General features: G+C 38.0%; 3 protein-coding genes across 3 annotated transcripts; 1 reads left to right on the forward strand and 2 right to left on the reverse strand.

Annotated features, from left to right (window-relative positions):
- Positions 1–21: 21 nt before the first annotated feature.
- On the reverse strand, positions 22–9,377 carry LOC136248941 (uncharacterized). The gene is made up of 8 exons (XM_066040807.1): positions 9,129–9,377; positions 8,766–9,006; positions 7,751–8,435; positions 7,382–7,522; positions 5,325–5,533; positions 5,053–5,143; positions 899–1,047; positions 22–294 (listed from the first exon to the last, which is right to left on the reverse strand). The coding sequence occupies exons 1-8, from the start codon at positions 9,194–9,196 to the stop codon at positions 151–153; spliced, it is 1,728 nt and encodes a 575-aa protein (XP_065896879.1). The 5' UTR covers positions 9,197–9,377; the 3' UTR covers positions 22–150.
- On the forward strand, positions 9,355–11,111 carry LOC136248950 (INO80 complex subunit C-like). Its single transcript, XM_066040821.1, has 4 exons — positions 9,355–9,730; positions 10,154–10,253; positions 10,525–10,592; positions 10,872–11,111. Exons 1-4 carry the CDS (start codon positions 9,440–9,442, stop codon positions 11,001–11,003), a joined length of 591 nt encoding a protein of 196 aa, XP_065896893.1. The 5' UTR covers positions 9,355–9,439; the 3' UTR covers positions 11,004–11,111.
- A 106-nt stretch (positions 11,112–11,217) lies between these two features.
- LOC136248944 (ceramide synthase 6-like) lies at positions 11,218–17,236 on the reverse strand. The gene is made up of 11 exons (XM_066040811.1): positions 17,008–17,236; positions 16,837–16,960; positions 15,479–15,591; positions 15,119–15,176; positions 15,017–15,067; positions 14,864–14,956; positions 13,953–14,084; positions 13,074–13,180; positions 12,141–12,231; positions 12,019–12,088; positions 11,218–11,427 (listed from the first exon to the last, which is right to left on the reverse strand). The coding sequence occupies exons 1-11, from the start codon at positions 17,178–17,180 to the stop codon at positions 11,315–11,317; spliced, it is 1,125 nt and encodes a 374-aa protein (XP_065896883.1). The 5' UTR covers positions 17,181–17,236; the 3' UTR covers positions 11,218–11,314.

Here is a 17,236-nt window from a genome sequence, read left to right on the forward strand (position 1 = left end):
TACAACCTACACGTGCACTGATTTGTGTAACAGTTAATGCTTCATGAACATGTTGGCATATGCATACTGCACTATTAATACAATACAATACAAAAAAGTCATAATTAAAAATCACTTTACATACGAAAAGCAGCAAAATTATGTTAGTGTTCACTTGAGCACTAACAACAGTGGGTTTCCTTTCATCTGTCTGACTCTGTCAACAGGAAGTTGCTTCATGTTCACGACTATCTGTAGGCTAGCCAACTCCTCCGATCTCAGAACCATACGACCACCACAGTACAGTCCGTAAACCTAGCAGCACAAGGAAGTAGCATTAAAGTCAACATCAATTGTACAACTTTTACCATTTGATCATAATTTATAAATAGAATGGCTATATACATAAAGAAAAAGCCTCAATCACCAAGTAGGTACTGCATCTAAGTATGTGGTGGCTGAAAGAAGGGCTAGGAAAACAGTAATTTACTGATATCAATTCATGTATTAGAAAAATATTTGGGTTGAACTTTTCTTTCCTTTGAGATCAAGTGTTGATAACATGTGATTAACCTCCTCTGGTCCCAAATGTATAATATATTTTGGTAACAATGGGTGGCCAGACGACTTTATTTCTATGATCCCTAACTGAACTTAAATTCCTAATTTTTCCTTTTACTTACTTTGTAATATAATTATGGTTGGAGAACTTGCATGTACTGCACCAAAAGAAAGAATGGTACCATATTGGAAGTGTTTTAGGCCTCTCTGAAGACACTTTTCAAAACTACCAAGGCACCATTAAAGTATTGTGAGGCTGGTTTCTGGTCAATTTCTTTTTTCGAGAAAGTGCAAGTATCCATGATCCTGACACTATACAATAGGAACTTGGAAGCACCTATCAGTATACTATACATACCACTGTGCTGGGGTTGGTTATTGCTGATGGTTTGATTGTCTTCCAGTGGGTTAACTTTGCAAGACATGACTCCATCATCTCATGACTGTAACATACCACCTCATGGACTACATTCTCCTGTGACAGCTGAATGTATGCCAGTTTGTGGCCTACAAGAGTAAACAAGCAAACATGATTCCTTGTATAATATAATTGTGTACAGTCATATATGTAGTGTGTTGTGTGTGTGTGTGAGCAAACGTGCAACTATGTGGCATTTGAGTGCACAAGTGTCACATACATTGAACGCGTAGACACGATAACCTCTTGTCTTACACATATCTATCACCAATTTTTTTGCTGAATTAAGAGCACAATAGCTTAAAAATTCCAAGCAATATTTTCTCACTGATGCTACAATATTTCAGATGAAATTCTATATCACAGTTTCATTTGAATGGCATTTTTTTGATATTAACATCGCATCATGCCAATTGCAAACATGCTTTAACAACAGAAACTATAAAGTTTAGGACAAGTAGTATAAAGTATGTAGTCAAGTGCTAGTTATCAAAATCCAATCTGCCAAGAGACAAAGGCAATGACTACTCAGTGGATTGGAACAATAGACTAGACTTGGTTTTTACAGATGTATTGAGTCTCACTAGCTAAGTGTCTTCAAGAAACTTCTCAACTACACCCACTACTAAATGTGAATATGAGTAGTGGAATACACAAAATCACTATGCTCTATGGCATTTTCCTTTGTGTATATTAATTCTGCAGGGATATCATAGTGATGGTTATGAGGATGACATCTCGCTGATGATAAAGGGTGGCAAGCTTGTACAACACATTTCATTCACATATATTAGGTCCATATAAGGAACCACCATAATGCTAGAACTGTTTAGTTAGTTTTTGTTGTTGTTGTTTTTTTGTAGTTTGACATTTGCTTGTATAGATTTGACAAGGCTGCAACACTCACAAAATAGCAGGTTAATGTGTGTGCAAAAGCTCTTCCATCACATGTTGCATTGTGTTTTCAAGAAACTGTTCTGTGCATCTCAGGAAGATTTTACTACTAATCATTGTGGTGTTTACAAGAGAGTACTGTGACTTGTTCTATGGGATATATTTATGATGCAAATTGATGTCATTCTCCCTCCTGTTTGTGTGGTAATGTATGCTGTTTCTCAAAAGAAGCTATTATGATCGTTCACAGAAAAAGTCACTGAAAACATACCAGCAGTTCATCCATTTAGGTTATCCTATCATTCAGGAAATAACCATCGACAATGATGAATTAGTTGTAGATACGCGTCAGTGGCCATTTGAGCATTAAGTGAGCTTGGTTCTTGTTGATCAGGATCAAAAGAAGCATTTGGTGCAGACATTCAAACCCAACATGCAATCAAGCAGTTTCCAGAGGCCAAAATCAGATATGAATGTTGCCAATGGTTGTCCAGAATTTGTCAAACTGTTAATCCTTGATAACCCAAGTTATGTCAAAGATGACGTGATGTATATTAAAGCTGTTGTGGACACTTCCAACATATTGCATCCATAAAGACTCAAACTGTAACTAAAATTGAGCTACCCATTGCAGGTTAGTTAAAAACAATACTTGACAAATTTTTTAATTTGTGCAATTGCACAAATATATGTATGGATAGGAAAAACATGGAAGATTTTTCTTTACTGTATTTCTTCGCTTGATACTATTATATGACCAGTCAAGTGAACATGAACCATTACTTTTACACAAGCACATTACATTGTAACTAGGATCACATATAGCATTGGGAATTTTGCTCCTACAAGAGCTCACAGAAACCCAAGTACAAAAGTCAATGATGCTGACAAGAAAGACTTGCACACTTCCTGCTCAACACACAATGTAGAACTTACAATGTGTGAAGATGACATATTCCTTTTAACACATACAATACATAAAGCAAATAGATAAATCCCAATGTCATGTACACTACATCACTGTGCAAACTTCACAATACACACCTATTCACAATACACACCTATCCACAATACACACCTATTCACAATAATGATCACAAATTTGCAATCATGCTAATTGCTAAAACTTTTTTAGCAGCTATTTTCCATGCTGTATTATCAAGAGTTATTAACTCTTGATATTATGGTATCAAGAATTCTCTACTATTAACTCTATTAACTCTTGATGGCACACACTCTGTATATTAAAATTGCTGTGGTTGGGAATACAGTGAAACTATTGTCACCTTTGGGACTAAACAGCATGGCCTCCATAATAAGGTGGTCTCATTGAAGAAGTCATAAAAGGTCACTATAATGGGCCACTGTACAAGTATTCTCTGAGATAGATGAGATTGATTTTCTGTTCACAAGGAGACATTATTGCCTTGCAAAGCAGCAGTAGGTATAAAAGGTTTCTTTGCACTTTGCAACAAGGTAAAACAAACCAAAACCATACACAGGAAGGGTAGTGCTAAAAGCCGGAACGGAACCAATTGGGGTGTGCGCCAAGTAGAAAAATTGTTTGAGACGGACTTTGCATCGTTTCCAACTGCCACACAGTGACTAGAATTGTGCTAGAGTTCATTTCCTTCTACTTATATGCATGCTAGAAACCGCGCTCTCAAAGATTCTATTTAATGCCTGCCACATGGCATGTTGTGCTCTTACCAATCCATCAAATTCTGTTTAATCCTGATGTAGAATTGCTTCCTTATCATTCTAAAAGGTAAACTACTGTAATATTTTCATTTTATAGTCATGTCCAAGTCTTTAGTGACAGCGAGGATGGTTTTCTGAAGTCTGCCAGCATGGGCAATAATTTACGAGAGTTAACCACAGTGTATGTTAGCGGCTGTGAATCATATGCTTACAGTGCTTACAAAATAATAGTTTAGCAGGTTAAATGATAGTTTTTTCAGCGTAAGTGATTGCAAACGCATTCATATAGTGGGCATTAAATAGAAACTTCAAGCAAGCGATTTCTAGCATGCCTACAAGTAGAAGAAAACTAACTTCAGCACAATTCTAGTTACTATGTAATGATAAGAAACGGTGTACAATCTGCAAAAATGATTTATTAACTCGGCGCGCGCCCCGTTCTGTTCCGGCTTTTAGCACTACCCCACAGGAATGCCATAGAGAATCACATCCTTCAAGATCATTGTATACAAGAAAATAATTATGATACAGCAGCCACAAGGATACCACTGACATCAGAGTTACACAAGAAAGCCCTAATTGTGTCTGCTACAATTACACAAAGCCAATAAATTTCAAGGCACAGACAGTACAAGGCACAGTGAGTAGTAGTAGCAGCACAGGAAAGCATGAACCAGTGCTGCTACACCAGCTTGTAAAGTGAAACTTATGTGCAAAGTCTTCCCCAAAACCACGAAAGCAGACTAATGGAAAACTTGGGTATGCATCTGCAATTTCGTGCAAATGGCTATTCAAAGAGTTTCCACAAATCGTTTTTTCAAAATGGAATGTCTTGATGGTTTTCTAAGATCTAGCTGATCTTGGTAAATATTCTTAGAGAGCAAACTATAAACTATTAAGAAAGTAAAACATTTATGGAGCTTTTACCATAGGTTTGACGTTTGAAGGATTTCCCACATCAGTATACCATTGATCTTGCCAACTTGAGAAGTTGATTAGACCCATCTCAAGGGTACATAAAAGCAAGAGCTCATAAAAGCAAGGGACATGCACAGCAACAAGGTCTTAAATTAATACCAAGAGTTCATAATTCTCTATTTATATTATGAACTCTTGTTAACACACACAGAAAATATAGTGAAACCTCTATATAACAGATACTTTGGAACAGATGATTCTGACTAAGTTTTACTGCTATAAGGAGGTTGTTCTTTAAAATTGTATTGGTAGAGGCTACAAGTGTTAAATAACTCTTGGGAAAGGTCTATGGGGACTTCAGAAACTGTCCATTGTAGTGTGAACAACTACTACATGGCTGTAACACAGTGGGCATTAAATAGATCGCGCAGTGAGCGTTAAATAGAATACAAGCAAAATACAGACACTATGCAAAAGTAACATCCTATCATAATGTAAAAACTACTCTCCCACACTTGGTTTCATCACTATACTGTGCTATCACAACAAAAACAAACTGTCACCACTCACATAAAACTCACCAGCCAGTCTCTTATAATATATTGGCATTTGATCTCCCTGGGCTCCATCATTCAGACAGTACAGGCAAGCATTCAAAATGGCATAGGATATCTGTGAGACAATAAAACACATACATCACAATATGGCAATCTCAAATATTACACACATACATCCCTCAATAACATAACATCAAGAGTTAACATGGAACATCTCATTTGTAACATGCAAGATGCCTAATAAAACAAGAATAATGCCTGTCTACTACAGAAATAGGGTGGATGAGTACGCTAACCATGAATTCCTTCCGCTTCACTGGATGTACAATTGTGTAGGTGACAAACTTGGCAAATTCCTTTACATCACAAAGTCTGCCATGCCTTGGAGTATTGGAGTCACCTTCACTGTGGGTGGATGCAAAGTGATTGAATGCAGTAAAGTCTGGTACAATGTGTAACTGTGGCTCTCCAGATGGATCAACAGAGAGGTAAAGTGATTCTTTCACTACAGGAAAAAAGTGCAAGCAAAAAACAATGTGTGTGTATACATGATACACACAATATAACTCTCACATGCACACAAACAAACACACATGTACTATATCTATATACAAACATAACCTTTATCTTATCTGTCTGACATTTTTTGTGCATCATTAATCATTTTGCAGAGACAAATATAATATTCAGCAGTATAGACACACCATAATGTCCTATCATGTGTAGGCTTGATCAGTCATGATAGGACAAGGTAGGAAATTCTAAGCAGAATGTGCTAATTAAATCAATGTCATTAACACTTGTATCAATTGCACACAGCATTGGGGAGTTAGTAAAACGCGGAATATGGAATAACGGAATTGCAGAATAACAAAATAATCAAATTTTATCTTTTGCAGATTGTACAAATAGTTACATGCTCTATAGCAATCATACTTTATTTACACCTTGTAACAGCTCTGCATGGCACACCACGGCGATGGATAAACAGCAGCTGGGCGAGCATTAAATGGGACGAGCACACAACCAATCACCCTAGAACGATTTACCTTCACTAAACTTACTTATCTATACTCCTTAGTTGATATAGCTACAAAACGACAAGACCTAGTTCTATTCTTAGGTTAAACTAGCTGCCCTTCATGCGCATACGACCGAATTTATTAGTCACACTAGAGTTCAGCAGGGAAGTCCAGTGGTTGTGCGTCTTTAAATGGATTTCAAAACTCTTCAGGTTTGAATCAAGAGTGTAGGTAAGTAAAGTTAGTGAAGGTAGATTGTTTTAGGGTGATTGGTTGTGTGATCATCCCATTTAATGATCGCCAGCTGCTGTTCTATTCATCGCCGTGGTGCGCCATGTAGAGCTGTTACAAGGTGAATAAAGTATAATCACTATAGAGCATATAACTATTTGTACAATCTGCAAAAGCTAAGTTTTGTTTATTTCGATATTCTGCAATTCCGTATTCCGCGTTTTACTAATTCTCCAGCATTGGCGGTGGTTGTTGTGAGCTAACAACTGTTCCTAATTGAGTCTGAGCAAACTGAGTTATGGTCAGACATGCAGACTATTAGGACAGCAAATGGTGACGGACAGTTATATTTGTCTCTGTTTTGTAGTATATATATACCCAGATGATAATATTTATACTGTGTTATAAAACCTGGACTTGCACTATGTAAAGTAAGTAAAGGGATAGTGTCGTTTAACAGTTACAAAGAAATATAACATCAGTAACACACAAGGGGTAGGTTATCTAAAGAGAATTAACAATCCAGCCAACCAGATGATTAGCGGTGACAGTAAAAGTGTCATCAACAGACACGTGTGTTTTGGCTCCACTACAAGTACAGGAAATAGTAATGGATACTACACTTTAATGGCTTCCCCTTAGGAACAGTATTGTGTTGGTTACCTGCAGTGGCTGCAGTAAGGATTGCAAACTAAGTGTATAGCCACCTTAGAAGGTGTTATTTTGCAGTCAGAAGACACATCACTTTACAAAGGTAATATTATTGCAGTAATTCATTACTTAAAAGTAACTACACATTACATATTACTAATCCATGAAAAGCAACTTTATTACTTTTATGAATGTAATAGGATTTCAAAAAACAACAACCAGGCATCATGTTTGGCTGTACAACTGCACATTCCATATTCAACCTCCTGTAAAGAAGCCAAAGCAACAAGCAACAGATATCCTGATGACAGATGTCCTTAAAAAGGTACTACAAACTCAATTAGCTAAACACAAGACTATATAATTTTCAAAGCCATAGGGTATGTACCTAGTACATCTGTTGTATGGCAGACAACTCTCTAACTCTCCATTATGAATAAGTCACTCACATGTGAGGGCTCCAAAGAAGCTGAGTCCTTTAGCGATTCTGTTCTGATGTAAGTCTGCCAGTATCCTCACCAGTTCCTGAATAATGCGCACTCTTATTCGACCAGACTTGTTGAAAGTACACCAGTCACCAAGAGAGATGGCTGCAATAACAATAAAGTGTTGCATCATTGTGTGATGATACTATTGTGGGCAGCATTAGATTATCAAATCACCAAATATGGTTACAAGTATAGAAACAAACTAAATAGAAAAAAATACCCTTTCTAACCACCAGTAATGGGCAAGGCAGTTTAAAGTATATTCACAGCAGCATAACAGTGTATTAGTGTGTACTGTTTATCTAAAGTTTACACACAAAATATTCTTACCATCATCAGGAAGTTTGATGGTCATTGACTCTTTTCTTGTAACAGGTTGAGGCTTCAGAACTTCGGGTACCACTTGCATAAGTGCTGCATACCAGTTCCTACAATCACTTGCAGCTTTGTGGTTGTTGAAAGTAATCATGATCTCCCCAGTATCTGGTAAAACCACTTGCTCCACTTCACTGGTAATCTGAGAGGATGGTGTACTCGGTGCAGGACTGGGTATAGAAACTGATGCAGGTGAAGGCATAGGATTAGCATAGTTGGGAGCGGAGGAGACAGCTGCTAGCTGCAGCTGTTCTCCTTGGGATTCTCCTGACACATAACCAGAGCCAGTTGGAACTGAAGGAAATCTGTTGGAACTGCCACAAGAGACGTACTCAGCAAAACTGTTAAAACTTGAATCCATGGGGGAAGACGCTTGACCATTACTGCCTTGGTAAACATCAAAATTGTCCCTTACATCTTTGACCAAACTCTGATAGGTTTTTGGTGAGACCTCGTCATTGTACGGACTGACTGTCCTCTCCAAGTCAGCAACGGTGGTATTAGTTTCACACTGTGACGCTACCGTTAGCAGTGACATACCACTGTTATGGTAACCATCTTGGTCGATAACATTCGCAGAGCTGTAGTGTTCTCCATCAGATTGCACACTCAAGCCAGCTGAAAAATCTTCTACATAAGTCTATTACACAAAAACAATTGTAGATGCCTGTCTACATGTACACAATAATGAACCATTACAATTATAAGCATACACAGGAGGAACCTGAAAGGAAATGTAGCCCCCTCATAAAAAGGACACAACTCATTCTTATCTCATCATATACAAACTCTATGGTGACTTAAAATATAGAGGTCAAGGAACACCTCTGTGAGTACAACAAATGTGTAGTGTGTGCATGTCTGTGTATGTTATATATCTGACTACAGGCTGTGTGTACATACTCAAGCATTACACCTGATATCACAACCAACACCATAACATAATGTAACATCATACAGGATATATTACTTGTACACTGGCCCAGCCATTGTTGGGAGTCTGTACTTCTTGGCTGTATATATCATAAGCAACATTGTTTGGTGGTTCTTCTTCCATACGAACGGTCTCTTCATCGTCCACAGGCTCTTGTGCCTCATTACCAAGCAGGAGCTCCGTTAGGGGGTCCAGGGGCTGTTGCTGCCTGTCTGTTCCGAATACACAACTTTGGTCATGGTAATAGGAGTTAGATGCGAAACCAAACACTCCCATACTACACAAAAACAAAAGTTTCATAGTACGTGTTTTATCAACCTTATCCGAAGAAAGTCTTTCGTGTACCCTCTTCGGATTGAATTGATAACAATAACAAGCTAAGTGACAAGTGTGGAATACCTTCTCATGTCTCTAGTTGGTAAGTGGCTTGTCAAAATCACCGCTTCATGACGACGGTCAAATTCCATTTCCCTTGGAGCGTTAATGATCTTCTCAAACGATTAAACAAGGTAGACTGTACCTCGTGGTCGATTGCCAACAACAAAGCCAACAACAACGACTAGTTTATTGTACAAATCTTTCAGTTTCGTTCGGGCCTGAGGCCAACTGATAATAATTTCGCATGCCGAGCACGTGATAGACAAAGGTGATGGTATCATAGTATCCGTATAAAATCCGGAGTATTTAGTGCTCAGCTATGTGCTGATAAAATGGGTAGGACATCTAAGAACAGCGAGGAAAGTAGTGGTAATAATATCAGAAGGAAGAGCAGGTCTAAGACAAAGAAAGATGAAATTCCGCAGTCCAGTATTACTAAGCCCGCCAAGCAGCAAAAGCACCAAAAAGATAGAATACGCTCATTGCCGATTTCAATACAAAAAAACCTAGTCAGAGTGAGAGAGTGTGAGTCTCAGGGCCCATCTCCTACCCCCGAAAGTGATATATTCTACCAGCAAAACTCCGGGCCATCTGGGTTGAAATTCAAGAATCCAAATTTTCAAGTATATAGTAATGCACTTGTCAATTTCATGCCCCACCCCCCACTCCCGGGGGGGCCCACACCCCAGGTGGGGATTTGACATTGCTTCTCGTCCCCACCCCTGGGGCAATTGACAGTTGTCCAATTCACTGACCGATTTTTGGTAGTTGCATTTCTAAACAATAAAATTGCACTTGCTGTAATTTTACTAGCTACAGGGCAGGTTTATTACTATGAAATATGCGTTTAGTCATCCATGAGGTGTTGTCAAATCCCCTACTATGGGGGTGGGGATTTGACAGCCGATTTTGCCCCAGTAGTGGGGAATTTGACACCACAATTTGTCAAATTCCCTGTATTCCCCTACCCTCCCCGGGGGTGGGGCATGAAATTGACAAGTGCATAATGTTTGTAAAATTTTTTCCATGCATACTGTTCTTATTAGTTCTCAGCTCTAAAAGGCAACAAAAAGAGATTGTGGAAAAACCTGAAGCAAATACTTACTGCTGAGAAGGCACTACCTTGGCATCCTGATGACCCAACATGTAAGTTAGGCTATGGAGGAAGTTGGTCATAGATCATAACACTTTTGACATAGTTATTGTGTGGTGACCAGTGATGATATTTTGACACCCTAACTATATTAGTGGCTGAAAGAATGGTTCATCTGCTTTACTACATAAAGTACAAAGGTGTTAAGGTTTAAGAGGTTAACTTAACTGAGGTTGATGTGATGTGTTACTAGCCTCCTCTGTGATATTACTCTACATCTCATGATGTTTGTTTTTATATATCTACACACTATTTTTTTTCTAGATACCAGTATTGAAGCCCCACCATCACTCAAACCAGCTAAGAAATACTCAGATCTGTCAGGGTTACCAGTTAGTTGCTATACTATTGTATGCCTAGTGTGTTCTATGTATTGTGGGTGTATTGGTATTTTATCCACTCAAAATGTCTACACATGATTCATCTCTATATATATTCCATGCTGTTTGTGCATTTCTATTTGTCCATGTGTATGACCTCTGTTGAACAATAATTGGTGTATGGCCTGGAATTTCCTTTGGCTGAACAGGAATAATGAAAATTGCTGGTCATTGTTTGTTTAGTGATTTTACAGTTCATTTGTTACTCAGTGGTTTGTTATTGTCGTGCAGGCTAACTACAAGGACCCATTGACACAGATCAGATATAGCAGTGCTGCAGAGTTCACCACACTCAGGACACTACCCCCAGACATTGTACAGGGATACCTGGCACTGAGGAAAGCAAACTTTTTACCATCATGAAATTAACACAACTCTGTCATTTGAAGGCAGAGTATAATTAATTAATATTGATATGTTTACATGTACTGTCTATACAAAAGATAAGAGACCTCGTTTCATGACATCGAATTGTAGTCATGTACAGCACAAAATCTCTATAATCTGGCATTCATTTATTGTGTAAGAGAATGGATGCTGAAATATCAAAGTGGTACGCTACTACTACTACTACAGCTGAATAGAAAAAAGTCTTATTGCATCAGATTATAGAGGTATTTTGAATTACATTGGAGATAGATTCACTGTAAATAAATGGTTTGTACTATATTTGATTATCTGTTCATGTTTGGCTCTTCAGGAGCTACGGGTTTGTCAGAGTTGTCATTGTGTTCATCTCCACTACCATCACTGTCGTTGTGAAATATCGACTCCTCATTGTCCTTCTCTACCTGATGCAGAAACAAATATTTGTGCATTCTAACAAGGCTTGTACAAAGCCACACAACACACTACAACATGTATGGTATGTCGTGGGGTATAAATTGATTTACTTGGTTAAGTAATTGCCTCAAAATAATTCTTTTGATTTGTCAGTGAAAATCTCATACACGGTAATTTAGCATGCACTCAAGACTTCATATGGTTGAAGCACTATGTACACTCAGTATATTTTCTGATATGTAAATGTTTAAGTATGTATATGGGGCATTGGTGCATGTGTAATTTAGCTTCCTCTAGCCAATCCTAAGATGATTTGCAATGAATGAATGTACACCTGTACTTCTGCTCAACAGTCAGCTATCCAGACACCAAAAGGCCACACACACAACACACAATGGTTAGCAATCTCTTTAATGACACAATAGAAGAAATTTTTGATCACGATAAGGACAACAATTTTAACCTCCATAAATTTTTACTTCTGAAAGAGGAAAATCCCTACGTTACAAAAAAAGGGGGGGGGGGGGGGGGCCAAATTTGTGGTCCCAAAGTGTACATTAAAAAGAGGTCCACTGTAAAGTGCCTACAATATCACCTACCTTTCCATTCCGTACTAATTGTGTTAGAGTGTGTGACACATTTTGGAACCAGTAGATGTTGAGAATCTAATTACCAATATCCAAATAATTTCACACACAACAAAACACGCAACACTACCTGTAATACAAGCAACATGATTAGGGTGAGCCAGAAAGCTGGGAAGGTGCCAAATGTCTCAGGGATTTCCACAATGATACTGCTGAATAGGCTGAAAGAAAAGACAGTAACAATGCATTAATACTGCATTAGGTGAATAGCTATCCCACTTGGGACCAGTGAGTAGAGCTGGGCAATATGAGATTTGTCAAAGCCGGTATGGTAATATAGAAAATATCATGATACAAATACATACCATGGTGTGGATTATATTTTTGAAAATATTATAAATAAAGTAATATTAAGTGAAACTTTCTTATGGAAAGGGTGATAGAAGGTTGATGAAACATGCTAAAATGACTAGCACAATTAGAAGGTAATCTTTTACATTGGCAAAGTATCTTCACATTGGTAACAGCAGGAAATAACAGGATGATGCTATAAATCAGTTGCCATCTAACTCTAGACGGTATGGCGGTATTTTCTAAATTCATCCGGTACGGTAACGGTATCGTTAAAATACCTTTTCCTACGGTACGCACCGGTATATCGCCCAGCTCTACCAGTGAGAAGGCAATCTTAGGATTAAAACTGTTATCATTATATACTTAAAATCCTAGATTCAGTGGTGACTTGATCCTCTAGCAACACACAGTCTAGATGTGGGCCAAAGGAGCCATAACAGCTTGGATCTGGAACTTCCTCTACATTCAACCTATAAATGTCAACTTCTTGCCAGCAAATTAAGGGTTTGCAACTGCATATCACCAGAGTTCATAATATTACTAATATTATGAACTTTTGATACCACTAAAACTGCTTGTACAAAAATGAGAACTCCATTATAACGACTTTCTATTTCATTGAACATACAGTCTAGGGACAAGATTATAGTAGATTTATGGAGACTGAGACTTATCAAATACCCACCCAGACTGTCTACATAAACCTTACCAAAAAGGGAAAATCCCCAGTCTTGTGATGAAGAATGTTACAGTGTGACAAAATAACACTCCAGTGGATAAGCGGGAGAACTTCAAATAGTGCAGCAACTTGGAAACCTTGGGAAGAAAATATTGATGGAGAACTAATTTATACACACCATCTAAATTAAGTCATGTACTACTTTCAAAGTAGAAAATCACACTGAAAAGGAAACAAAATCAGATACCAACTTCCTATACAGGTTAAGTATTGCTCCCTTGTTGTTACATCATTGTAAACATGTGATTGACATCAGACCATATTACATCACATTGTACTTGAGCATTTTCTGACAGTTATATAGGCAGAATAACTTCCTGTATTGTTCTTGTGTGCTAGTTTGTGTGTGTATATAGTGTAAAGTAGTTTGTGTGTTTAATTTGCTAAGTTGTTTCCTTGAGCAAGAAACTTTTACTCACATTGCTCCAGTCTATACAGCTGTTAAATGGGGACGTGTCAACTAGGGAAGCAGCCCATCCAACTGTAACATCAATGGGTACCTGGCGTTAATTGGGGAAACAAATACCCAACTGTCCTTGCCTCACTTGGCAGTGTTGGGGTACGTTATTGTGGAACTTTGGGTTCCATGATCTCTCTCTGTAAGGCCAGGACAGTCCTCCTGCGGGTTACTAGTCCTGCCCCAGGAGGATTTGTCTGCACAAGACTCAAGTGTCTGAGTGGTGCACAGGCACCCCAGTGCTGGTCCACTGAGTGGCAACAGCTGTATTTTGCACACTGCCACAGCTGATAGAGGCTTTAGGCTTGTGTGTTTAATTAAAGCACAACATAACAAATTAAAGTGAAAACATTTGCCTACAGAATCACAATAGAACATATAATCTAGCTCACTTCAATGAGACACTTGGGTAGATCATGATAGAAGATGACAAGTGCTCCTATTCTAGTGAAGTTCATGATATAGGAGACCAGCAGTAATCCCAGTACCACACAATGATGTAGTATCATTGATGGGGGCTCCATCTACAATAGTAAGGAATTACTTGGATTTTCAGATACACAACAAGCAATCTTGAGTGGTCTTTTAAGTGAAGCTGGTTCATTTCCATTCAGTGATACTGTACTGCCTTTTCCATACAATGAAAAATTGGCTCAAACCATAACATTTCCTACACTAAAATTTAGTAGTTCTAGATGCAATTTGAGAATTGTACTTAGATTAAGCTCACATAGGGGCTCAAATCATAACATTTCCTATACTAAAATTCAACATGCAATAGTACACATTAATAGCTAAGAATTTCAATATCAAGCACACATAGAGACTAAATTTGTAAATGATGAAATGTAGCAGGATGAACTCAATCATTCAAATACTCTAATACAATGTTCATTATTTCAATTAGCAAAACTACAGGTATCAGTCACTTTAAACACAGTCAATGTCATGTCATCTCGTGTGTTTAAATTTTTTAAAGTGTGCAGTATTGACCACACACCCAACTGGCCACACTATCCTTATATCTTTTTTTAATTTGAAGCAGGAGCTACTATATGCATTAGAGGTGCACCGATATACTGATAACCTAGTCTTATCAAGCTGATAAACAAAGCCGATACCAATATGCAAAAACAAGGCCAATATAACCAATAACTGATAGCTGATCCAATTATCAGTACACCTCTACTATGTATACACTGATACATCCATGAATTGGTTCCATAACCACAGACTTGACAGCTTATTGAGCCAGCCAAATAACACACTACAATGTTCTTAGTAATGTTGTTGGGTCACTCACATGCACACTGCCTTTCTGTAGCATCACTAACAAGGAGGAGGTATAGAAGGATAAGTGTAGCATATAGTAGCCAGCTATACTGGACAGCAGTGGCTGGAGGGGGAGGGGAGGTATATGATAAATGAATCACAAAAATCATTATCTGTCTCACACAATCTTTGGGTAGTCCAGGAAACAGAGGGGCGTGTTCCAGAAAAATGGAGCCTATTGGATAGAAATACATACGAACACATTTTCAACAACACCAAACAATACCTTTGTCAATATCACCAACCCGTACACCAACACAAACAGTTGAAAAGTAAGCTGCCAGCTACATGAACAAACAGCAATATAACGTGGAGTGTGTGTGCGTGTGCATGCGTGTAGTGATTGTGTCTGTCAGCTAACGATGGGAAAACAAAAGTCTAGCTGTCATTAGCACACTTGTCAGACTGTTGGTTCCTTGACTTCACTTCCTAGGGCCTTGGTACAGTAATCTAGTCCTGTCCCAGGTGACCACTAGAACTTGTGTGATGCACAGGAGGCATCCCAGGGTTCCCTAGGTGACTGTGTCATATGATTACTAAAGCTTAGCATTGTGTGTATGAATGATGTGTACATGATAGTACTGACCAGCTATTCTTAAATTTCTCCATTGTGGATGGTTTGTTTGCAGCCCTAGCCTGTCTGAACCACATCTTCACATCCTTTTGGTTCCACCCCAAATGCTGAGCTATTCCACTCATCTAGACAGGCACAAAATTAAGAAAATATCAACTCACTTGTACATAACACAAACTACATGCTAATCATAAAGATAACTGGAATAATTAAACTACTACATACAGTGGAAACATGGACATCTCAAAAGATGCTTTACCAGGTCAGTTATGTGCACTATAGGTTATGTTGGGACCTTCACTAAGTTTCTGGTATAGGTATCATGGCTTTTCACATTAACAGGTTCCGCTGTAACACTGTAAAAAACTTTTGAAGAAAAAACAGGAATCTCAATTGCAAATTCAATTTATTAAGCCCTCAATATTCATGATACGTTCAGTCATACTCCTAACCACCAGAGGAGATTGGACACACACTAAAACAAATTACACAAAAATCAAGGAAGGCTCATCTCAGTGTAATGCAGCGAATCATCATTGTAGCGATAATGAAATTTTTGTTATTGCAATAATGTACCTCATTATCATGATACTTGACTACACATGTAAATACTAATTAGATACTGTAAATGTAATCACTGTGTCACTCATTATGCAGTTGTGCTTGCTTTATAGCTATATCTGGATGAGACAAAAATTAAAAGAATTATACCTGGAATTGTAACATTGTCTCTTTTCAGGTTGGCTATATACAGAATTTTCCTATTATCACGATAATGTGATAATGAAAATTTTCTCGATAACAATAATGACTTTTCACGATAATCGATTATTCATGAATTATCGCACAACACTACATCATTGTTCCGTTCATAGAATACGTACATGACAAGTCTGGTGAAGTTGCATGCACCAAACCACAACTTAATAATTTCACCCAGAATTCAAGCACTTTATACAAAAAAAAGTACATTGTCTTGAAGTTTACGTGAAGCACATTCTGAATATCTAACAAACCCCAGTGGACCCCATCATTTTTCAGTTTTGTATTGCGACTATTGAGGGTCACATAGGGTTGCAGGTTGGTAAAATAATTAACAATCTGCATGTCAAATGGTAGCTTATAAGGTATGTTATGATTGTTATGCCACTCACTGCTATATGATGCAATATTTAGTGTTCCTTGTTTTGTGATGGGCTTAATAGGTAACTTGCAAACACTTCAAAGTGTTATCTTCTACTTGCAAGGTGTTCATGTGGTGAATTTGTACTGGAAGATAGGTCAGTTGGGCCGGAGAAACAAGAGATTCAGTTGAAGAGTGGCCTAATCATTAACGTATAACCATCCCTCACAAAAGCCGTTCAACTCACATGCTTAGCAGAGGGACGTACAGTAGAGGTCTTATAGACATGCCACAGTGTGACATTATCAGTAGGAGGATCGTGTTTAGTCTTCGGAACTCCAAGATGACTACCAAACACATCAGAGAAGAATCTAAAAATGAGTAACATAACAGTACACAACCCCTAAAGAACACTCACTTCTCTAAAGCTGCTTGTATTACTACTAGAACTAATGATATGGGAATTATCACCAGTAGATCACCAGGTTTGGGGTATGTATGAATGCTTGTCTCTGAATGTAACTGGCTCCATGATACACCTTGAGGTAGCCAGAATTGCTCAGATGTTATCCAACCAAAAACTTCACCCATTTCTGACAACCCAACTCCCTTTAGAATTACGAATTCCCACAATCGAAATTTTTACA

The sequence above is a fragment of the Dysidea avara genome, chromosome 3 (genome assembly GCF_963678975.1).
Source record: "Dysidea avara chromosome 3, odDysAvar1.4, whole genome shotgun sequence".
Classification (NCBI taxonomy): domain Eukaryota; kingdom Metazoa; phylum Porifera; class Demospongiae; order Dictyoceratida; family Dysideidae; genus Dysidea; species Dysidea avara.

Excerpts from the sequence above, each read along its gene's own strand:
- LOC136248941 (XM_066040807.1), bottom strand. The coding sequence starts at position 9,196 with ATGGAATTTGACCGTCGTCATGAAGCGGTGATTTTGACAAGCCACTTA. Across the intron at positions 5,534-7,381 it reads CTTCTTTGGAGCCCTCACAT|TGAAAGAATCACTTTACCTC; the intron begins GTGAGTGACTTA and ends TTTTTCCTGTAG. Across the intron at positions 1,048-5,052 it reads ATATTATAAGAGACTGGCTG|GCCACAAACTGGCATACATT; the intron begins GTGAGTTTTATG and ends TTACTCTTGTAG.
- LOC136248950 (XM_066040821.1), top strand. The coding sequence starts at position 9,440 with ATGGGTAGGACATCTAAGAACAGCGAGGAAAGTAGTGGTAATAATATC. Across the intron at positions 10,254-10,524 it reads GCATCCTGATGACCCAACAT|ATACCAGTATTGAAGCCCCA; the intron begins GTAAGTTAGGCT and ends TTTTTTTTCTAG. Across the intron at positions 10,593-10,871 it reads CAGATCTGTCAGGGTTACCA|GCTAACTACAAGGACCCATT; the intron begins GTTAGTTGCTAT and ends ATTGTCGTGCAG.
- LOC136248944 (XM_066040811.1), bottom strand. The coding sequence starts at position 17,180 with ATGGGTGAAGTTTTTGGTTGGATAACATCTGAGCAATTCTGGCTACCT. Across the intron at positions 12,232-13,073 it reads CTGGGGATTTTCCCTTTTTG|CCTATTCAGCAGTATCATTG; the intron begins GTAAGGTTTATG and ends CTTTTCTTTCAG. Across the intron at positions 12,089-12,140 it reads TCATGTTGCTTGTATTACAG|ATTCTCAACATCTACTGGTT; the intron begins GTAGTGTTGCGT and ends ATTGGTAATTAG.